General features: G+C 42.3%; 1 protein-coding gene across 7 annotated transcripts in view; it reads left to right on the top strand.

The window, feature by feature from the left end:
• The window catches only part of opa1 (OPA1 mitochondrial dynamin like GTPase), a 75,347-nt gene that overhangs the window by 30,581 nt on the left and 20,069 nt on the right, over positions 1-24,697 (top strand). For 4 of the 7 annotated variants that reach the window (XM_062452667.1, XM_062452665.1, XM_062452666.1 and 1 more), the window contains 9 exons: positions 5,159-5,230; positions 5,324-5,423; positions 7,788-7,918; positions 8,039-8,111; positions 8,203-8,275; positions 8,897-9,012; positions 19,565-19,629; positions 19,725-19,801; positions 24,446-24,611. In XM_062452667.1, coding sequence (XP_062308651.1) covers positions 5,159-5,230; positions 5,324-5,423; positions 7,788-7,918; positions 8,039-8,111; positions 8,203-8,275; positions 8,897-9,012; positions 19,565-19,629; positions 19,725-19,801; positions 24,446-24,611 — 873 coding nt within the window. Of the gene's footprint in view, positions 1-5,158; positions 5,231-5,323; positions 5,424-7,787; positions 7,919-8,038; positions 8,112-8,202; positions 8,276-8,896; positions 9,013-19,564; positions 19,630-19,724; positions 19,806-24,445; positions 24,612-24,697 lie in introns of all 7 variants that reach the window. The other 3 variants (XM_062452668.1, XM_062452664.1, XM_062452662.1) reach the window with 1 other exon arrangement.

The following is a 24,697-nucleotide window of genomic DNA, read 5'->3' as shown; positions in this document are numbered from 1 at the left end:
ATGGTCCACCTGATTCCTGCATACAGGCAGAAGCTTAAGCGCTGTAAGCCTGCTGTGATGACATCGAAACAGTGGACCAGTGAGGCTATGGAGGATCTGCGGGCACGCTTGGACTGCACTGACTGGGATATGTTCATGCCTCCAATAGTCTGGATGAGCTCACGGAGGCTGTGACATCATACATCAGCTTCTGTGAGGACTGCTGTATACCAACATGCAGCATTGCATGTTGGTAGAAATTCAACCTGCCAAAGACAATGATGGTGCACTTCTACACAGCCATCATTGAGTCCATCCTCACCTCCTCCATCACCATCTGGTACGCTGCTGCCACTGCCAAGGATAAGAGCAGGTTGCAGCGTATCATCCGCGCTGCTGAGAAGGTGATCGGCTGCAATCTGCCTACCTTCGAGGACCTGCACACCTCGAGGACCCTGAGGCGAGCAAGGAAGATTGTGGCCGACTCTCTCACTCTTTCAGTCCCTCCCCTCCGGCAGAAGGCTGCGGTCCATCAGGACCAATACCACACGCTTTCTTCCCATCCGCTGTTGGCCTCTTCAACAAGGCCAAGGGTTCACACTGACTTTAAATGTCTTTAAACACATTGCAATTTGCACTACAATACACCATTTGTTTCTTTTGTACCATTTGTTTTTTAAATATTTGTCATAAAAAAAAAAAAATATTGTAAATTATGGCAACTTTATATTTTATTGTATATTTTATTTTAATTCTAAGTATTGCTAGTCTATTTACCTTTAGTATAGTTAGATCTCATATTAAAACCATTGTTAGAAAGCTTGAAAGCTTGAATCATCCCAAGTGTTAAGTCACGTTCAGATCTGAAGGCTGCTCTTGACTGACAACTATAGTTATGGTTTGGCTACTTTGGTTCTTCAGAGTTAAAGTTCTGACCATGCCATGCCACATCACTGATGTATATTTACATTTACATTACATTTATGCATTTAGCAGACGCTTTTATCCAAAGCGACTTCCAAGAGAGAGCTTTACAAAAGAGCATAGGTCACTGATCATAACAACGAGATAGCCCCAAACATTGCGAGCAGCCAAAACATGAAGCATACATTGTGGAAAACCAAATAAGTGCCAAAGGGAAGAACCATAAGAGCATGCAGTTAAACAAGTTACAATTGAACAACATGAAACTCCCCACAAGAGTGCAAGAGTGTCCCTGTAGAAAAAACAATCAACAGTAAAATATTTCACAGCGAGTGCAAGAATTTGAAACCGTTACAACTAACCAACAAGAGCAACAAGTCTCTCAATACGAGTCATTGTAATCCTGGAGGAAACTAACATCAGGAAAGGCTGGAGGAGAGACTTGATGTAGTCGGGTGCAGTCCCGTTCACCGCTCGGAAGGTCAGTACCAGAGTCTTGAATCTGATACGGGCCGTGATGGGAAGCCAGTGGAGGGAGATGAGGAGCGGGGTAACATGGGAGCGTCTGGGTAGATTGAAGACCAGACGGACCGCCGCGTTCTGAATCCTCTGGAGAGGGCGAGTTGCGCATGCTGGGAGACTGGCGAGCAGCGAGTTGCAGTAGTCCAACTTTGAGAGGACAAGTGCTTGGACTAGCAGCTGGGTGGAATGCTCAGACGGGTATCTCCTGATCTTCCGGATGTTGTAGAGGGTGAATCTACACGACTGGGAGACCGCAGCAATGTGGGCTGTGAGGGAGAGCTCGTCATCCTTGGTCACCCCGAGGTTCCTGGCAGAGGATGAAGGGGTCACCGTCGCCGATCCCAGGGTGATTGAGAGATCGTGGGAGATGGAGGGTTTGGCCGGGATGATGGGGAGTTCTGTTTTGGCGAGGTTCAGCTAGAGGTGGTGCTCGGTCATCCAGGCGGAGATGTCTGTGAGGCAGGCCTCGATCCTAGCTGAGATCCCCGGATCAGTCGGGGGGAACGACGGGTACAGCTGCGTGTCGTCAGCATAGCAGTGGTAGGAGAAGCCATGGGAGGTGATGATAGGTCCAAGCGAGGTGGTGTAGAGGGAAAAGAGGAGGGGTCCAAGGACGGAGCCCTGTGGGACACCAGTGGAGAGCTGGTGGGGGCCTGACACTTTGCCTCCCCAGGAGACCTGGTAGGATCTTCCCGACAGGTAGGATGAGATCCACTGAAGTACAGTGCCAGTGATGCCCATCTCAGAAAGTCTGGCCAGCAGGATTTGATGGTTAACCGTATCAAACGCGGCAGAAAGGTCCAGCAGAATGATGACGGATGACCTCGAAGCCGCTCTGGCAGACTGGAGGGCAGTGGTGACTGACAGGAGGGCAGTTTCTGTGGAGTTGCCAGTCTTGAAGCCCGATTGGTTGGGGTCAAGCAGGTTGTTCTGAGAGAGGAAGTTTGACAGTTGGTTAGATACAGCGTGTTCAATTGTTTTAGAAAAGAAGGGTAGTATTGATACCGGTCTGTAGTTCTGGAGGACAGCTGGGTTAAGGGAGGGTTTTTTGAGTAGAGGGCTAACTCTGGCCTGTTTGAAGGCAGAGGGGAAAGTGCCGGAAGTAAGAGAGGAGTTAAGGACATGGAGAAGAAAAGTTATGATGGAGGGAGAGATGGTTTGAAAGAGAGGGGACGGGACTGGATCAAGGGGACAGGAGGTGGGGCGATGAGAGAGAATGAGGTCAGAGATCTCTGCCTCAGACAGGGGAGAGAAAGAGTTTAGACATTTAGTTGGGTCAGTCATAGAGGGTGAGTGGGTAGGAAAGGTGGGTTCAGGGAACCGACTGCTAATGTCAGTAACTTTTTTTCTCAAAGAAGGAGAAGTCGTCTGCTGTCAGGGTGGAGGGGGAGGGTGGGGGAGGTGGGTTAAGAAGGCTGGAGAAGGTAGAGAAAAGTTTATAATTAATTAATTAGTATATAATTAATATATAATAAATGCAAGAAGAGCATTAACATATTCAGTGTCAAGTGGTGGTTCACCTGTTCGTAGCACATGGGCTCACCGCAGCGGCCCGGGTTAGAATCCGGCCCTGGCTCTTCTCTGCATGTCTTCCCTTCTCCCCTACTTATCTCATACTTTCACTGTCCAATAAAGCATGCATATTCCCAAAACATATCTTAAAACAAATTGTAGGATATAAATGTCCCCCCCCCTCAGCCCTGTTGGCGCTGTTGAGAATTCAGAACGCAGATCATTGTGAAACCTCTATGTAAATGTTGCAATGTCATGATTGCGCAATGAGTACCAATTATAAGCAATGTCAGTTAATTGACCTTTTGCGTAAGCCTCGCCCACCTTAGTTACCATTGTTAGTCCGTCAGGCGTTGCTTCTTTGTATAGCGGGTGCTACTGTAAACTGCTGTATAAGTAGCATACTGTACCGGTCAGTGTAAGTGATTCTTTTGGAGTAATACCTCCAGATCGGGGGGAAACGGATTGCAATATGCAGTGGATATATTCATAATATTCAAATCAACAAGGAAGTGGACATATCAATTATTAAAGCAAATCATACTGTACTACAGTACAGAAGTACTAGCAGAGGGTCAAGGTTAAACTGCTTCAGTGATTAAAGCAAATTAATTCGTAATTGGTTGTTAGGGTGTCATGTTCAAGTTTATAATCTACGATTCTGAATTAAAGTAGGCAATATTTCCAGCACAGACCTAGCCTGGCTCTGCCCTCCTACGTACTTCCGCTCAATTTTCATTTTCCTTCAACATTCCGTCTGGGTCTGCGCTATATTAGTCTGTTTTCTCCGAACACATTTTCACCGGTCCAATCAGCGAGGGAGTGGCTGAGAATGATGATGTTGAGGTTGTGCGCTAGTTTGAGTTGTAGTTCAGTAATGGCGGTGGAGAAAGGCAAGCGAAGCCATTCGGTCCGTTGTGGCAACGCTGCCGAATATCCAATTCCTGCACTTCACGGCCTCAAAAACAACATACACATTTTAAGCATTCTACCTCCCTCTTTAAGCTACCATTTGTAGCTACACTGTCACCATGTTCTCAAAAAGTGAGAACCCTCACATTAAGTGGGTGACATCTGTAGATTAGATGCTTCTTGCCTCCTGCTTCCTGCTTTGACAGTAGAGTTTAGCAGCTTAGCTGATTGTGCATACCTGGGATACCTTCATCCAGGGAGAGGATCCTGATTCTAGACAATTTTACCCTGTTGATTTGTCATTCGCTTTTTCAAATAATAATATAGAACGATCCTATTGTGGAAAATAGATTTTGTTTTTTAAACCTCTAAAGAAAGAAAATACAAATGACCACCACAGCCTTTACTCTTTACATGCATGTACTCCAAATGGTTCAACAACAGCTTTCAATGTACTTTGGGTATGTTGTTTAGGCGTTTTCAGGCACATTTAACAGGACTATTAAAAGGTTAAACAATTAAAATGCTAAGTTTAATAATGGATTAAAAATCGATATGCTCAGTTTAATAATGGGACACGCGAACGTTTGCTGATGACACACGCCGCCCCGATAACGTGAAATGATCAATACTAATGGGAGACGAATGCCGGAGCTAAAATGTATGCTTCAAACGACGGGACAGAAGATAACTAGATCGACTACACACAATAAAGGCAAATTGCTTCACACAGTAACAAGTGATTGTGATCACTTTTGAGCAGTTTAGCTCTACCTTAGATAGTTAGAGATGAAGCGCGAACGTTAGCTGCGCTGCTGCATGCATCGAACACATGACGTTCCAGTAACTTCATTCCATGCTGTGTGTTCAAATGCTTCTTCATATTTGTAGTATTTCCTCCCTTTGACGAAATAGACTTTTTACACGCGTTACAAGTGGCGTTGTTGTCATTTTGTCGTGTGAAATACAACCAAACTTTAGAACGCTTCTTCCTAGTTGCCATGTTTGCTGCAGTCTGTCTGAATAAAAGTTCGCGCATGCGCAACGGCACAGAGAATCGTTAACAGAATCATTAAGGAATTTTGCTAACGATTCCAAGGAATCGATTCACTGGGAACCGGTTCTAAACAAGAACCGGTTCTCGATACCCATCCCTAATTAGGACACAATTAACTTGCAGTGCATCCCAAAGCGTCAGACTTGTATGACCTAAACATTTGCTGGTCTCAGACTACTAACCAAGTATTAATGTCAAGCTAGAGGATATCTTAACTTAAATCATGCTAAATATTTTTTGTTTTGATGCCAGACTATCTCCCTGAGTGTTAAAGGCCCAGGTATCCAGAGGATGGTCCTTGTGGATCTACCGGGATGCATCAATGTGAGTGCAACTCAAGATACGTTGAGTTAAACACAGATGTACAGTTGTGATAATGCTGTGATGCTTATGCAAATTTATGGATTTATATTCTAGACTGTGACCACAGGCATGGCTGCAGATACCAAGGAGACCATCTTCAGCATCAGCAAGGCCTACATGGCGAATCCTAACGCCATCATCCTTTGTATCCAAGGTGAGACCCAGTAGTCAATATTGACAGATCTATTATCCATTAGGAATGTAATAGTACACGGTTTTTACTTAAACTTTAGATGACCCATATCAGTACTGCTTGTGCTATGCGTGCAATTAAACCAAATGTACATTTGACAGTTGCAACAATCAGATATACAATTTCGGGTTGTCTCCAAAATGTGCAGATTTTTTTAATTTATATGAATAACCTGGTTTACAACAGGGTTCCCGCGGGGTCTTAAAAAGTCTTAAGTCTAAAATTCTGAACTTTAAATTTAAGGCCTTAAAACGTTTTAAAAACTGCCAGATTTTATCCAAGGTCTTAAATTTCATTTAGTCAGGTCTAAAAAAGGTTTTACCCTCGTTCATTTCCAGAACCGCTGGCCGCAGAAAGTTATGACAAAGTAGCAAAAAAGTATTGAGTCGCAGCCTACAAAGCAGAGCTCTACAAACGAAACCAGCAGAACGCTGCACTCAGAACGTTGTGTTATAGTTTTTTCTGGGGGATATTGGTGTTGGTATGTACACGGTGATAAAACTACAAATCCTGTTATAAATGCAATACCTGCCCGCGAAATACGTCTGCACTTCCTCAGAGTTTGTTAAAGTTCGGCTACGTGTGGAAAATGGGAAAGTGTACTCTCAACGAGACATGGCTAGCGATTTTCGCTGTTGGTTACAAGCGGTACCCACCTCCAGGTACAAGGCTCGCTGCAAACTTTGCCCCAAAAATATTCAAAAATGACTAATGTGATTGTTTTATCTGTAAATTAAATGTATGCTTTTTCAATTACTGAATTCATTGAAATAAAATGTTTTTTTCAGAATTTCTTTGATTTTAATATTTTTGGGGGTAATGCGTCGTGTAGGTCTTAAATTTCAATCTTTATGGTCTTAAAATGTCTTAAAAAGGTCTTTAATTTGATTTACCAAAACCTGCAAGAACCCTGTACAAGGTTTACACAGCCAATTATATTCAAAGTTTTGTATATTACTTAACAACAAGTAGGCCTACTTTGTGTATGTGACTATTACATTAGGTAGTGAAGACTCTTTGTGAACCCTATTGCTGTTAAAGTACCAAGTCAATGAAGTTAGTTGCCAAGTACAAGTTCAAGACAAAATCAAATATTTATTACAGATCTGTAAGGTGTAGTTGTCTGATACGCTCAAGTTGAGCATCTCCGAGGACTGGACAATGAATACAGGAATGAAAGGCAGTTAAATAGTATCACAATGCGGGAGGTTTTACTCTCACAAGAAACGTTAGGGGGTGACATCAACATAGCCTTCGCAAGCACAGACAGAAGACGCCGCATTCATGGTGCTAGATAGCGTTTGTTTAGTCTTTAGATGGTTCATAGAAATGGTAACCTTGGACCTACACTACCGTTCAAAAGTTTGGGGTCACCCAGACAATTCAGACAGTTTTCCATGAAAACTCACACTTTTATTTATCAAATAAGTTGCAAAATGAATAGAAAATATAGTCAAGACATTTACAAGGTTAGAAATAATTATTTTTATTTGAAATATTAATTTTGTTCTTCAAACTTTGCTTTCGTCAAAGAATGCTCCATTTGCAGCAATTACAGCATTGGAGACCTTTGGCATTCTAATTCTTCTAATCATCCATTAGTCTTCTAAGGTAATTAGCAAACACAATGTACCATTTGAACACTGTAGTGAGAGTTGCTTGAAATGGGCCTCTATACACCTATGTAGATATTTCATTAAAAAACAGACAATTCCACCTAGAATAGTCATTTACCACATTAACAATGTATAGTGTTTATTGATTCATTTAATGTTATCTTCATTGAAAAAAAGTGTTTCTTTGAAAAATAAGGACATTTCTAAGTGACCCCAAACTTTTGAACGGTAGTGTACACGTCTCACACATTCCTTAGTTGCATCTTACAAATAATTAACTTATGGCTATACAGACATAAACAAGCTTTAGCAAACAGCATGATGGATAAGGATACAAGCAACATAATTCAGAAATAGGCACATTTCTCTCCTGGACATGACCAAAGGTCATGTTCTCATGAGCTAATATAGCAGGGTATAGATCAAACATTGTTTATTATATTCAGAACATTCAAAACAGTATAAGAGTAATAAAGTAATCATTAGTTGTAATCTTCAATTATTGTTAATTGATCAATGGTTTGTGACAGACCTGTTCAGTAGCAAGCTGCTATTCATTAGACAGCAGCAAGGACATTACACAAATGGAAAATGTGGGGGCAAAGAAGGGAAAAAATGTAAACACAACTTTGAATTGAACAAAGATGTGTTTAATTCATAACTTTGTTCATAACAACTTTTCTCCCTTATTCACGTTCTGTTTTCTCAGATGGGTCAGTAGATGCCGAGCGCAGTATTGTGACAGACCTGGTCAGTCAGATGGATCCCCAAGGGAAGAGGACCATTTTTGTTTTGACCAAAGTGGACCTGGCTGAGAAGAACCTGGCCAGCCCCAGCAGAGTAAAGCACTACTTTCATTGGTCCACTTTCCTCATGTCCTTGGTGCTGAGAAAAAAACTTGACTGTGGTCTTACTGAATAATAATAAAAATACGTTTTTTCTTGTTCTGTTCTGCAACAGATTCAACAGATAGTTGAAGGAAGGCTGTTTCCCATGAAGGCTCTGGGATACTTTGCTGTTGTGACAGGGAAAGGTGTGGTGCTCTGACTCTGTAAACTACTTTGGTATAACTTGTTCCCTCACTGAGTTGGATCACCCATTACATGTGCTATGCTCCTCTCCAGGCAGCAGCAGTGAGAGCATTGACTCTATCAAAGACTACGAGGAAGACTTTTTCCAGAACTCTAGACTGCTGAAGTGAGTATCACCAAACTATTCGTCTTTAGGGAGTCTCAGGTTTAACCTGAAGAATCGGGCTAGTAATCAGAATGTCGCTGGTTCGATTCCCGGCAGTGCCAAAAAATGACGTTGTGTCCCTGGGCAAGGCACTTCACCCTACTTGCCTCGGGGGAATGTCCCTGTACTTACTGTAAGTCGCTCTGGATAAGAGTGTCTGCTAAATGACAATGTCTTTAAAGGCAGGGTAGCTATGTTTTGTGACTTTAGGTAGGTAGACAGAGAAGTAGCCTGTCCAATCATTGCATTTGATCTGAATGCTGTCCATTCATTTAGTTCAGTTCAAAATAAATGATTGGTTGTGTTTATGACAGTCCTTGGACAGATCTGATTTATTACATTTTGCTGTCAGACCTTTAGGTTTATTGGTTGCTAACAGGATGTGGAAGGAAGTTTATTTCAGCAAATATGACAAAATGTGCTTCTCAACAACATTACCTACCCTGCCATTTAGGGGATATTATAATTGGTGGAGCAAAACAACTGACTTGCCTGTATGCTTGAATCTGAAAATAACATTGTAGTCAATGGCATTCTGCTTTTCTCTGATGTCTGTCTTTGTAACTGTGCTTCTGCCCATAGGGACGGCATGCTGAAGGCCCACCAGGTGACCACCAAGAACTTGAGTCTGGCTGTGTCTGACTGTTTCTGGAAAATGGTGCGGGAGTCTGTGGAGCAACAGGCTGATGCCTTCAAAGGTAACCAGGAGGATCGCACCACCAGACACACCAACAGACCTTAAGCATGCTGGTGAACTTCAGCAGTGACAATCTGGATTAATTCAGAATTTCGCCCCTTTCTGCCTGAATTAATTTTAAGTTAACCTTCACAGCCTGGTGTCACATGGGAATATGTTGTAGAACAGAACTGTCGTTATTTCGTTGGAAAGCCTGATTAGTCACCTTTACAACAAGGTACAACTTGTAAGGATCGTGCATTCCTGGAATGAGCAACACAGCTAACCGTGTGGGTAGCGGCCCACAAAAGTAAAAAAATCCCCTGCAATATTTTTCTGTTGAGTTTCTGTTGAGTCTGTTGAGTTTATATATATTATAATTTATTTTCCCACCCTTACTCGTCCCTCAATTTTTGCACAACAAAGACAATGTCGGTTTCAAAATGTTCGTCTTGGTCACGATTGCATTGCTCGTATTGGATTTTACATTCCGTTGCACGGTTTAGGCTTAATTTAAGTTTTGGTGGTGAAAAGTGAAGCTAACGGTGGCTAACTATCTAGCCACAGTCAGAAACGTCACTAACGTCACAAACACACACGTGATTACCTATACTAGCAGCTTGTTAACTTCTGGGAGATAGGTAACTACCTAAAACGGCAAGACAGCTACAGAAACGCCACAAGCAAAGGCCAGGGTCATATATATTTACTCATTTAACATTGTGAAATGTAATGTACAATATGATATACCATATTTCACTGAGGTATTACGGGGCATTTACACTGCAGCGACGCGAGCGACGCGACAACATGCTTTCCATTCATTTTCAATGGAGCCAGGCGAATCACTTGCGTGGTGCATTGTGGGTAGCGACGCGATGCAATTCGAGTTTACATTTATTCATTTAGCAGACGTTTTTATCAAAACGACTTCCAAGAGAGAGCTTTACAAAAGTGCATAGGTCATTGATCATAAACAACGTGATAGCCTCAAAAACATTGCGGGTAGCCAAAACATGAAGCATACATTGTGAAAAGCAAATAAGTGCCAATGGGAGCATTTAGTTAAGAGCATTTAGTTAAACAAGTTACAATTAAACAACATGAACCTCAAAAGTGCAAGAGTGTACTTGTAGGAAAGCAAGCAACAGTAATATAATTTACAGCGAATACAAGTAGTTAAATCAGTTACAACTAACCAACAAGTGCAACAAGACCCTCAATAAGTGTCATTGCGTCACTGGTGTAAATAAACGAAACTAACATCAGATCCAGCAAATCTTTCTGAAGTACTGTTGTATTCCCGGAACAAGTGCGTCATTAGCCTTTTCTTGAGGGTGGGGAGACAGTCAGTGTCTCTGATGGAGGTGGGGAGGTGATTCCACCATTGGGGGGCCAGACAGGAGAAGAGCTTGGGTTGGGAGCGGGGGCTCTTGAGAGGTGGGACTGCCAGACGGTTGTCAGAAGAAAACCGAAGGTGGCGGGTGGGGGTGTAGGGCTGGAGGAGAGACTGGGTGTAGTTGGGTGCGAGTTGAGATTTTCTCAACTGAATGCAAATGAGTGATTTTTGCTAGTGATGGCCAATCGGATTGTTTTCTTGTTTCTCGTAACGTAGCAACCATGGTAAACATGTCTAGCTTTCAGTTTCAAGATGGAGGAAAAACTAATCGCCTGTGTGGCTGCATATCCAGTCCTGTACGATACGTCTCTGTATTTGTACAGAGACATTAATGAAAAGAATGAGGCCTGGCACAGGGTTGCCGACTGTTACTCCTCTCGAGTTAAATCAAAGGCTAAGTTGTTCTTCGGTTTCAACTGACATTTATTGTAGCGTTAATTCCCCAACAATGCCGTCAGAACTAAGAAAGTAAAAACATAAACTTCAATTACTTTTCGAAACAGTGTTTTACACAGAATAAACGAAATGTACATACAAAACGAATAATAAACTGCACATTCAACACATAATTGACTAATTACACATGTTCACATGCAGAAAAGCAATTAACACGACAAACACATACCTCATTGGCCTCTCTTACTCGAGGAATAAACTTGGACAACTTCTTCTTCTTAAAAATAAAACTTATTTGACTTCTTATATGCGTCGGCTTATTTGCTTATAAACTACCTCGTACATGCCACCAGCACAGCACCTCGTGTGTCTCTTTTGATGTAGTGCACCGGCAAACCCATCCTGACAGCAACAATCAACAATTCAAAAGCGGAAAGAAAAATAGGTTCCCCCTTTTGTCCATGGTTCTATCAAAATAACAAGAAATGAACCGACATACACCAACAGAAAATACATTCCTCATTCATTCAAAAACCATGCTGAACATCTACCTATTTATTAATTATTCTCGAATAAAATAGATCTAAATATGAGAGTTGCCTCTCTGACGGCAACTACACCGACATTGTCGGTGCTCCTTGTGTTTTTTTTGTACTTTCAAATTCAGTCTTGTCACATTACGTAACTTCGTTCTATGGGTAACTAGCTATCTAGCCCGGCTGGGACTAGTCGTATCGACAGATTAGCAGAGACTTCAAGTACAGTAATATAATAAAACTAGTGGTGGGCATAGATATTTTTTTTTAATCTAGATTAATCTCACTGTAATATTGGCGTTAATCTAGATTAATCTAGATTAAAATGGCTCATTTGAATTCCGCCGAAGGCATTCAGAATATGTGTGCTACCCAAATAATGACTAAAAGTAAGTCTTTGAGAACGGGTTTCTCAAGCCAGGTGGCGCATTAGACCAGGAGCTCATCTCCTGTTTCCAAAATGCATCACAAACTGCTTGAGAAAGCTGTTCTACTATGATAATTGGTGATGAAAATAAATTATGTTCAATAAGATGTACTTGTGTTTATTAACTGTTTATTAGATTAGTTAGCTTGGCTGATAGAGCTGTGCTGACGGGCTTGCCTCGGTTGCACTCAAACATCGTAGTTTGACGATGACTCTTCCCCTGCGCTACATCAGTGCTTGGCCCGGCATCTTCCACATTAGCTAAGGGATGCTTTGCGTTTAGGTGGTATTTGAGACTGGAAGAACTCCTACAGTAAACTAATTCCGCATAGCACAAGGTGCAAACAACCTTAGTCTTGTCAAGGTTTGAAGACTCGTTCTCACCCCCTACAGTGCAATTCGGCTAGGTATACATCCGCGCTAAAGTATAAAGGTGAAAGTCATCATAGCTTGCGTAGTATAGACCCAGCTCCCAACCCAACTTTGAGAATAGATTAACGGCGATATTTTTTTTTATCGCCGATAAGTCGCAGCGCGTTAACGCCCCACCACTAAATAAAACATTTTTACACATGTCAACATGTATGTCTATTAAACATTTTTGTATTTTGTATAGGCTACAAGTTGTATTTTGATCGATATTGCGAGTACGTAAACCCAAGTCTGCACACTTTGCCATGACGTTATACGAACTACAACAGTGACTTTAGAGAACTACAACTCTGCATTCATCTGTCTGACACGCCCCCGAGCGTGGTGCACTGTGGGAAGGCGAGCGATGGCAAGCGATTTGCGTCGCTGCAGTGAAACATACCTTTAGCATCATGACATTAGCCTCTGTTGCCCGACACAAACGACAGCGGTCTGTGATGTATCTGTTTTCAATCGTTAAAATAAACATTCTTCAAAGATAAATGTTTGTTTTAGGATTTATGACATTAGATTACAAGTAAACAATTAGTTGGTGAAATTATCATTACCTGTTGTTTTAAACCAGTGTAGCTCACTGCAACGTTGTACACTGGTAAGAAAAACAATTCCACCACTGTGTAGGAAACCAAATGGCGACAGTACATTTTCAGCACTCCCCTTACTTAAATCAAAAGTCCCATATTGTTTCACCAATTGAAAAACTAATCTGACTACTAACCTCAACTTCAATGCCACAGCTTAGACTGTATGCCAATCTCTTCACAAAGGTTTCCTCTACATCTTCAAGTTGGGACTTTTGTTTTGAGATATTTGAGTTTGTCAGATGAGTGCCCCTGTTTTAGACATCAAACTATAAAGGAAGCAATAATGCTAGAGTTTCCTGCTCAACCGTGGAGTATCTGATTTGGCACCGATGGAATTTCTTTGAAAAGAAACATACTGGATGGTTTACTCCATCATCATCTTCCTGAAGAACTGCCCCAGTTCCTGTCAACTTCCATTTCAAATGGTCTGTTAAAGTTTGGAGCTGTGAGAATGGGGATCGTACAGAGTAGCACTTTAGCCTATTCAAAGCACGTTGACAGTCTGCTGTCCAACTGAACCTTAGGGCTGAGTAGGGAGGTAAGTGGAGCGGTTATGCATGGGGAACTCCAAGAACAACACAAATGGAACCCCTTCATCCCAGTCTGACTTTGTTGCTAAACAATATTTCTTAAGCATCCCCTTCAAAGTCTGGTGCCATCTCTCTAATGCACCCTGGCTCTTGGGATGATATGCACTGGAGGTTTGATGTGTGATGGCTAGTGTTTGCATCTCAGAGGCAAATAGTTTCGACGTGAAGTTGGAACCTTGATCCGATTGTAACGTCTTGGGTAGGCCAAACGTGGTGAACAACTTAATCAAGACAGTAATCACTGCTTTGGCGGTAATTTTACGGAGAGGGATTGCCTCTGGGTACCTCGTAGTACAGCACATGATGGTTAGCAAGAACTGGTTGCCTGACTTCGTTTTCGGGAGTGGACCAACACAGTATTATCCTCTCGAAAGGCTCACCCACCACCTGTATCAGGGAAGAGAGGAGCACGGGGAATCGTCTGATTTGGCTTTCTCGTCAGTTGACACACATGACATGTTTTTCAGTAATTAACTACATCAGTTTTTAAGCCAGGCCAGAAAAAATGCCTAAGGATATGATCATACGTTTTGGTGATTCCCAAGTGTCCTGCCCATGCATAGTCATGTGCAAGCGACAATACCTGCTGTTGAAACTGAGTAGGTAGCACTACTTGATAAACGGAATCCCATCTTTCATCTGTATTATGGGCATTCCATTTCCTCATCACAAAAACTTTTTCTAAGAAGTAGGTGGTTTTCGCGTTGCTGGCTTCAACTGTTGAATCTATTGAAGCAAAATTTTCAAAGGCTTTCGTCTTTTTGTTGACACTCAATCACCCCCGCCGGTGTGATGGTTTCTAACAAACCACTTAACTCCTCATCGCAAACACTTGGTTTGAGATCCGTTCTAGGTGGAGTGAGCGACTACGCCTGAGTCACGGGGCGTAACTGGACTCTTTTCGGATATATATAACGGAGAAAGATCGAAGATCTCTCCCGTGTTACGCACTTGGGCGCGAGTCACTGCGCAAGATGGAAACACTGGAAGGTCTGTATTCGGATCTGAATCTGATTGAGCAGGACCAGGTTTGTCTAACACCTCCATTACGGGGATTACTCTACCCCCAGCAAGATTGTTACCTAATAACAGAGCCACACCTTTAACTAGCAATTTCGGCACTACCCCAACATGGAAACGGCCAGCCTGATGACAGATAAACCCAATGCAGAGGTACTGAAACTGTACCCATTTTGTTTCCCGTTAGCAAAACATGAGACCCACAACCAGGGGCTGGACGGGACCAAAGCAAAGATAGTAAAATACAGCCTACCCCCTTACCTGTCCTAACTACCTATCAAACAATACTTGCTAACATGCGCTTGAGCAGAACGCCCTAACCAAAATACAGGGGGTGGTCCGCCCAGATCTAACCTAATGTGTTTAGACAAGGAAGTTACCCTACGGGTGATGTAAGCCCAGGGCGTCTTGCCTAACACTCCCAAGGTACTTGCCCTCCTACCTGGGAAAACAAAAATAAACAAAAGATTAACAATGGTAATGGTAAAACAACAGTCAATAACAATACATCACAAACAATCACAGTCAACAGGTCTCTCAGGCTTCCACAATGTCACAAAACAAAACCCTCACAAAGAGCAACCAAACACACTGAGACCCCGTTCGAACAGTGGCACAGATATACAGCTGAAAGGATGACGGGATTGGATGAAGGGAACAGGAACCAGCTGAACATGATACCGGGAGGGAGGAGTCAGTGATGAGTGGCAATGAGGGTGATTGGTGCCACCTGTACAGAAAAGACACACAGAGCCAAAACAAACACACACAGAACACATGACAGGACTGGGGGACGTAACATAGAGCTACATTCTGAGCGTTACAAACTGCCCTTCGCTCTTTATAGCTAGTTAGCTTGCCACGGGCATTTCTACCCTGTATGCACAAAAAAAATATGGACAGGAGGGAAAATTGTGCCTTGTTTTCGCTCATTTAAACCGATCAACCTCATCCGTTGTCATGTAGTTGAAAAGTAGGCCTTCATCTACGAATGTGTGGTCTCATATAGGCCTACATAAAAAAAAAACAATTACGACTCATTCAAACAATCCCCTCAGTGAAGGTTCGCTAGCAAGCAGCAGTGACCAGGGTTGCCAGGTCCAGCAAAAAATTCCAGCCCAACGAGTGCTCAAAACAGAGTTAACACATTTGTCCAACAGATGCCTCCATAGTTAAAATGTTAAAATGACTGGTGGATTAATATTTTCATTGTTTTCTGCTTTTCTCACGTTTCATTGGTTCATTACGGTGCATGTACACTACAGCGACGTGAATCGCTTGCCATCGCTCGCCTTCCCACATTGCACCACGCTCGGGCAGACAGAATAATGCAGAGTTGTAGTTCTGTAAAGTCACTGTTGTAGTTTGTATAACGTCATGGCAAAGTGTGCAGATTTGGGTTTACATACTCGCAATATTGATCAAAATACAACTTTTACACACAAAGCAAAAATATAATACGCTGGCTAGATGTAGCATGATGTTATCTACTGTACACACTAGTTCTGGCTGTATTTTAATCAGTGAAAGATTAAATGTAGTATTGTACGCGATCGGTGTACTGTACCGCCGACGGGGCTACCTAGCTAGCACAGTTACGTTACGTTATGTTACGAGACAGAATTTAAAAGTACAAAAACCCCACCAGGAGCAACAACAACATTGGCGACCCTGCGCCATGCCTCATTTTTTTTGTTCACATATGTGTACGAATACAGAGACGTATCAAATAGGGCTGGGTATGCAGCCACATAGACGATCAGTTTGTCCTCCATCTTGAAACTGAAAGCTAGAAATGTTTACCATGGCTGCTACGTTACGAGAAACAAGAAAACGATCCGATTGGCCATCGCTAGCCAAAATTGCTCCTCATTTGCATAAAGTTGAGAATCTCAACTCGAATCGCTTGGATCGCGTTGCGTCGCTACCCACAGTGCACCACGCAAGCGATTCGCCTGGCTCCATTGAAAATGAATGGAAAGCCCGTCGTCGCTCGCATCGAGTTGCTGCAGTGTACATGCACCTTTACAACAAATAATTAAATCATGCCGCTTCCTATCACTGTTTTCAAAGTAGCCCGATTTGGCTAGAAACCGTGTATATGGCCACCCTGGCAGTGACTGACCTTCAGGAACAGGTGGGGGGAGGTGCAGGACACACTTATTAGTGGTATCTTGCCTCCAACCTTTATTTTGACAACCCAGTCATTTGGAGCAGATAAACATTTAAAAACATGCAGGGCTACAGTAGGCCCAAGGACCAGGATCAATGACCAGGATTGAGAGAGGCTGATGTAGAGGGGAATATTAGAGAAGCTGACAAAGTTAAATGCGCTTTTCCCTACTTACAATGTGGATAGCCGGTCACATGAGCCCCGAGTCTTCAGACAAGGGCGTTACTGACAATAATCGCTTCCAGCAAACTTGTTATATTAGCCAGTTTTCCAAAAATAAATTTCAAGCGTATTTACGTTTTTTGGGAGGCATATTTTCTGTTGGCAGATGGTAGTGTTTGAATAGCGATATCCATACTGACACGTTTAAATCAGCTTGTTTCAGAGGGGGTTCTTTATTACTGAATGAATACAATAGAGTAAATGCTTAAAATATCAATAGAAGGGAAATACTTAAGGGAAGTTTAGGTCATATAGGTAAGGACCATTTTTACACAGTATTGCCATATTTCTTTGTTTCCATGCTACTGTTTCAACTAGGCCTATGTGAGGCTGCCATATAGCCTATCACCATTCCCTCATGCACTAAGGGAAATGAGAAGAGAACCGTTTCATTCTACACTTCACTCTTGGTATTTTCAAGTGTAAATGAGCAGCAAGAAATGTATGCTTTTAAATCTATGCAACCTTCATAAGTAGGCCTATGCATAATTATTGAAAATATACAGAAATATTAGTTGTAAAATTTAATAAAACTGACCCATCTGCAATGGCACACCTCACAATTTCCCCAGAAATTGTATCCTCTCTCTAGTTTATATTTGCTTTTATCAATGATGAGAATGAGACGTTACATATGGAAGTTTGGAACATTATTACAAGCATCCCCTCTTAAAGATCCTGTAAAGTAAATTCCATGTTTTGCTTCTAAGTACATTATATACGTGTGAAATGAGTTCCTGAAAGCATGTGCAAAGCGCTAAAACTTTGTCACACTGAAATGTGGAGTTAAACCGAAGAACAGTTTCTCTTCCGTTTTCAGATCAGGTTTTAATGGGCGGAGCCAAAAAATGCCCTATCTACGTCATTTCGCCCTATCTACGTCAGATCACTGAATGGCTCCTCCTGCTGTACTGTTATTGTAGCCTACATCAGCTAGCTAGCTAGCTTCCGGATGTCTCCCACCACCCGCAACTGCATCTTCCCTGGATGCAATAACTCCAGCTGCGCTGCAACGCCATTTAAGTTCCCTATTGATAATGAAAGGAAAAATAGGTGGATAGATTTTGTGAAGAGCCACGCTCATGGAAAGCTTCGGATAAACTCCAACAGCCGCCTCTGCACTGACCATTTCACTGCGGACAGTTTTAACATGAACCAGAGACAGACGGGGTTCACCAACACACGGCTTCTCTTGCAGCGCTGAGCCGTACCGAGCATCGCCCCTCCGGCCGTTCATCCTCCGGTCGCACCTGGACCATACACCGCCGCCAGCAGTTCATCACTCAGTTCTGTGTGCTTGTTATAATTATACTAGATATCTTTTCCAGAGGTATCTCTGCTATGAGTTAGTGCAAACCGCTAAATTGATATTAGGCTACTCGGTTTAGAATGATGGTATTTTGGTGAAATGGTAGCTAATGTGTTAGAAGTAGCCTAGTTGGAGAGCTCACTGTCTGCTGTCTCTGGTGTCCATTTTTACTGTTACAGCTCAGGAGAACATTTCATTTATATGCATCTGTATGTTTCACTCGTTGAACAAATAAATTCTAATTCTATACGGTTTTGTTCGGCTTGACATAGCGTCCATTATCTGGGTCGGAGGTAGGCACTCGGCAGCGAGGGGCGGAGCTTCAGCTCCTTCAGGCGACACGCCCCCCCAGTCTCAAGCAGAGAAGACTGCTGATTTTTTCACGATTTCAAACCTTAATTCAACATACATGTCGGTGTTATTTTTTCATTCGAATTTGGGTGGGTAGTTAATAACACATTATTCTGTGGTGTGGCGAACTTAAAACTCGTTTCCAGGTCCACTTTACAGGATCTTTAAGTAGAAAACATCAAATTATTTCCTTTGGGGTCAAGATTCACTATCCAGAACTGGCCCATTATGGCGTGTATGCACAACCTCTCTGTACACTATCCAATACAGGCAAGAATACCCCACACATAATAATAACACAATCACCTTATAATTCTATTTGACCAGCAGTTGCGCAAAAAAGAACTACAACATAAAGCTTTAACATAGTTTGACTAAAGCACTAAATCAGCTAATCCTGATCTGATCCACCCGTTTTCTCCTTTTGTTCTGTTATTCCTTGCTCCCATTTTCTTCCTGGCCCAGATCAGCCCACCCATTCCCTGCCACACGTCTCCTCCAGCCTCGTTTACCATGGGGAATGAGCCCAGACAGCTGCTGGCTCCCTCTAACAGCACTGGTGATGAATAGCCTAGCGACCGCCACTTCCCCTTCACATTGTGTGGCGTATTGATCAAAAGCCCATCAAAAACCTGCCAAGCCTGGTGCTGCCTTGGACCCTAAACCTAGCAATTACCCTAATATCCATTGTGTAAGGAGAGATGGTGTGTGTGTGTGTGTGTGTAGCGACTGTGTGTGTGTTTTCTTGAACTCAGACTTTTGTGACTGTAGCCACGGCACCGAATCCTTGCCTCCCGGAGAGTTTGAGTGCTGTGCTCATACAATGAAAACATATTTTTTTGAGTTTGGCTGTATTGAATAATTGTAGTCCCATTTTAAAAATATCTGTTTAACGAAAACAGACCATAGTATATATATATATATCTATGTACTATGTCCAGGATTGATCCAGCTATTTACGTTTCATATACAAATTTAATAGGCTATGAGGAATCAGATTTCTATGTCTTCTAAAAGCTTTACTACATAGAATAATGCATGCATATGTAAACTACTGATTCAGATCTAAGGCAAACTGCAAATTGTTTTCATGTTCAAAAGTATCCAGCTGTTATTGTGTCCTTTCTGTCACTAGCATCTCGCTTCAACCTGGAGACAGAGTGGAAGAACAACTACCCTCGTCTTAGAGAGCTGGACAGGGTAACACACACACACTCATGTCCAATACACACTCCTAAACTGTCTGTGTCACACCCACACCAGAAACCTATTCATTCTGGTAATCTTGTTTCTAGAATGAACTCTTTGAAAAAGCCAAAAATGAAATATTGGATGAAGTCATCAGCCTGAGCCAAGTGACACCAAAACACTGGCAAGTACAATTCTTGTGTTTAGTGTCATTGTATTCTTGGGTGACGTGTGGCTGTATTTCAACATGTGTCCATAAGATCAGAAAAGTACCTGTGGGATATATGGCGAGTAAGCTATTCGTTGTAAGGGTGGACCACAGGGTGGTTTGAGGTAACAAAAGTGCATACAAGTGGAATTGCAATCTGTCATATGAGGAAACACACTTCAAAAGAGCGAAATGTATTAAGTTACACAAAATGGCCAACTGACATTCTGAAACTGACATTCAGGATAAGACTGCATGCGTGTTCTCAAGTTTGATGCTACTAGTGCACAGTACACAGTGCCCGTGATGCAGTCAGTGAAACACACAAATACAGATTACTTGAACTATAGATAGTGCATAGTGCCCGGGATAAAATTTGTGGCACACACACACAGATTCCTGGAATTATAGATAGGACACAGTGCCTGCGATAATGTCGGTGACACACACAGATTTCTGGAATTTTAAATATATGCCTGTGATGCAGCTGGTGATGAAATTCTCTGTCATCTCTGAAGTACTTGTTCAACCTCCACATCATCTATTCTAGTCACGTCATAAAAGCAATTTCTCATGATTTTAAACAAATTGCCAATGCTGTGGTACATCCATGCAAATGATTATGTAGCCTTCATTTGTCTGCTATCAATTGCTAATGTTATGTTGATCAAATTATGTTATATTGGTTCTCTGTTAAATTGTCTTACCACCATAAACATCTAGACATTTCTTTCATAACAGAAGTCATGACATGCACAATGGTTGAGCCAGTTGTCATAATTGTAGGCCTAATTCATCATACAGCGCTTGCATGTACAGTTCTGCCGATCAAGGAGGCTAAAGTGGTAGGAATAGTGCCTGTGTCCGTAATGTAGCTGGTGATTACAATGTCATAGTTGATTTGGTGTTAAGAGTCTGTGCACATTTGCAATGTGCAGGCAGTTTTGACATCAGTAAACGCATTGATTTGTGTAACTAAATTAACTGATCTATACTGAAAGTATATCCACTATATATTGTCGTTCTGTTAGCTAGCCAGCATTTCATCCATAAAGAAACCCCTTTGAAAGCAGCTAATTCAATGTTTTGCCAGCAGTCATCTCTAACCTGGCCATATCGGTTGTAAAAGCAAATTCTCTGAGCATCATTTTGTTAACGAAACAAAATTCACTGAAGTTATCATACAACCTCCAATACAGCCTCCTAATGCACGCGCTAGTGAAGCTATGGTGCAAGCTGAACATGGCTGAAAAAGATCTGTAAAACTGGTGGCAAATTATTTTTTCTAAATGTGGAAATGCTTATACAAACAACGTCAATCGCGGCACTGCACTCCCTTTGGATTATAAAAAGGACACCTGCAAAATATGAACTTTGCAGAGTGCCCCGTTCTCAAAATAATCGTTGGAAACTTGCTGTGAAATTTCATTTTCAAAGACGTACCCCTCTTTACAGTGGACTACACTGTTTCCCACAGATTAGAAAGCAATTTGCGGGGAGTCCCATTCAAGTCCTATCTGCCAGAAACCAAAGAATAGAAATTAGTTCCCTTGTCCTGAGACCTGCTTTTTTCCACCTTAACTGTTGCTTCAGCTGGCTCTCTCACAGCAGCATGTTGGATGCTGTCCTCCTCTCCTACTCTTTCTTCGATGCCTAACGAATCTCTCTCTTTCTCTCCCTGACCCTGTCTTTCTGCTTGAGCAGCACTGGTTGAAGCCTGAAAATATTGTACACAATTTCTGCATATATGCAGGTAGCAACGCTAGTGCTAAATAACTATTTAGCTGGTCGGCTCCATGACAACGGGTAAGTAGGGCTCGTGAGACTGCTCACCTAAAGAACGAAGGGGAACCCACTTGTCTAGAAGATTAAGACATGTTCGTAGGTACCTAGCGCGCGTGCGTGCGTGCGGGCGGGCGTGCGTGCGTGTGGGCGGCGTGTGGGCGGCGTGTGGGCGGCGTGTGGGCGGCGTGTGAGAGGCGTGCGTGTGTGCGTGTGAGAGGCGTGTGTGCGTGTGAGAGGCGTGTGTGCGTGTGAGAGGCGTGTGTGCGTGTGAGAGGCGTGTGTGCGTGTGAGAGGCGTGTGTGCGTGTAAGAGGCGTGTGTGCGTGTGAGAGGCGTGTGTGCGTGTGAGAGGCGTGTGTGCGTGTGAGAGGCGTGTGTGAGTGACAGAGAGGCGTGTGAGTGACAGAGAGGCGTGTGAGTGACAGAGAGACGGAGGGAGAGCAGGGAAAGGAAATGCAGCTGAACAAATACGCGTGTTTTAAATAGCGTAAAAAATATATATATTATAACGAAACGCAATATGTGGCGGCCGGTGTTGATTCTGTGGCGCACCGCCACTGAATCAACACCAACAGACTAATTTTCAAATAGTCTTGTTTACTGATGAGTGCCGTGAAACCCTGGATGGTCCAGATGGATGGAGTAGTGGATGGTTGGTGGATGGCCACCATGTCCCAACAAGACTGCCACGTCAGCAAGGAGGTGGCGGAGTTATGTTTTAGGCCGGAATCATGGGGAGAGAGCTGGTAGGCCCCTTTAGGGTCCCTGAAGGTGTGAAAATGACCTTGGCAAAGTAAATATAGTTTCTGACTGACCACTTTCTTCCATGGTACAATGCATGCATGTCATGCATGTACCTCTGTGTCATGGCTGCTATGGGCATAAAAGGAGAGAAACTCATGGTGTGGCCACCATCATCCCCTGACTTCAACCCTAGCGAGAACATTTTGGAGCATCCTCAAGCAAAAGATTTATGAGGAGCTCTGCGAGGCTATTCTGACATCCTGCAAAGAAATTCAAGCAGAAACTCTCCAAAAACTCACAAGTTCAATGGATGCAAGAATTTTGAAGGTGATATCAAAGAGGGGTCCTATGTTAACATGTTTTTGATTGAAATAGCTTTTGATTTCAATAAATATGACCTAATGCTGCAAATTCAACAAATGACCATTTTCAGTTCTTTACAACCTATATAATCATAGAGGAGGAGGAGTCAGGTGGCTGAGCGGTTAGGGAATCGGGCTAGTGATCTCAAGGTTGCCAGTTCGATTCCCGGCCGTGTCAAATGACGTTGTGTCCTTGGGCAAGGCACTTCACCCTACTTGCCTCGGGGGGAATGTCCCTGTACTTACTGTAAGTCGCTCTGGATAAGAACGTCTGCTAAATGTAAATATAATGTTTTGAAACTCTGTTGTGCGTAATAATTTGGAACAGTGCATTTTGAGTTATAAAAAAAAAAATTATACTTATCATTGGGAGGTTTGTTCAATACAATTTGAATGATACCCGAACGGTTGATGACTTAAATTATACTGACTGTCATTTGCATCGACTATTTGGGAAAATCTGAGAAAAATACCAACATTTCAAATGCACGGTTTTTGCATTTGAATATCCTTTTTAAAATTGTATTAACAAATATTCTAAATTCTCATTTAAATTCTTTAGTAGTTGTGAAAAATGTTCAGCGCTACTTTTACCCAACCAGGACTTGACCTTGATTTGATTCCAGCGTTCTATGATTAAGAGCTTAATCGAAGTAGACTGTATGAGACAGGCTAGGTCATGGCCTATAGAAAATAATGTTGCTCTAAAAAAATTATTTCATTTGTTTTTGGCTGAGCAAGTAAATATGTTGTTGTTGGCTGAGCAAGTGTAATTTTTTGGGCTGTGCTTTTCCTCTTATATATTTTTATTAGGGTTAGTTATTTTAATTAAATAAAATGACACGTATATAAACCTGTTGCCAGTCTAATAAATAGTGTATATCCTACTCATTTTCCTGTTACAAAGAATAACACAGAATTTGTATTAATATGTTGTCTTATTTCTAAAATTAATTAAGAGGATAAAAACTAATTCCGTCAGTTGACTCTTCAGAATTTCACTGAACAAAACAAGTTTGGTCCTAAGCAAGGTGAAATCACATTCCAGGGTCAAGCCTTCAGCCAATCTGGTGTACATTATATATTTATGCTCTGACAACAGGAGAATAAATGAGAGACCAACGCTATCAAGTGCGATGGATCAATATGCTGATGAAACTACCTGGGGGTGTTTGGCGTGTATTGATAAGAGGGTGCAGGGAGCCCGAACAAAGGGAGGCGAATGAAAAATGAATGTGTGTTTATGATAAATGAGAAGGTCCATGGCCCCAAGGGGGAATCCAGCTAGGCTTTGTCCTATTGTCACACAACCATGGTTGGATACCGAGATAGGTTTGCAGACTTTAATCAAGGGCATATTCAACACTACACCAAGTGTATCTTGCATGTTCATTGTGAGTGGTGTTGTCCAGTCACTCTCACCTTCAGCACCACTGAAAGGAATTGGGAACTGTATGACCTATAATTAGGTTAAGCTAAAAGGACTACCCTTAAACCTTTTTAAGGAAGAAACAAAATATCCCCTCTGTAGATATGGTTACCCATCTTAGATTGTGATATTTCCAAACCACGGCTTTAATACTGCATAATACTGGATTGTTTCCCTTGAAAAAGGATAAGCAGATCTTACTGAGAGGACTTTATTTTGTTACATCAATGATTTTATGACCTTTTATGTCATTACTATGTACTTATCTTGGCTACTATATGACCTTCGGTGCTCCTTCCAGGGAGGCCATCCTGCAGAAAAAGCTTTGGGAGCGCGTGTCCACCCACGTCATAGAGAACATCTACCTGCCAGCCGCCCAGACCATGAACTCCGGCACATTCAACACCACTGTGGATATTAAGCTCAAGCAGTGGACAGACAAGCAGCTGCCACACAAAGCACTGGAGGTAGTAGAATACAGCTGGCTCAGCACCTCTGGCCAAAGGCTAATTGAAAAGACCATGCACAGTTTAACATCTCCATAACTTCAACT

This window comes from Osmerus eperlanus, chromosome 26, assembly GCF_963692335.1.
Source record: "Osmerus eperlanus chromosome 26, fOsmEpe2.1, whole genome shotgun sequence".
In the NCBI taxonomy this organism is placed as follows: domain Eukaryota; kingdom Metazoa; phylum Chordata; class Actinopteri; order Osmeriformes; family Osmeridae; genus Osmerus; species Osmerus eperlanus.
Note: the sequence above shows the minus strand (reverse complement) of the source record. Positions and strands in the feature narration are given on the sequence as shown.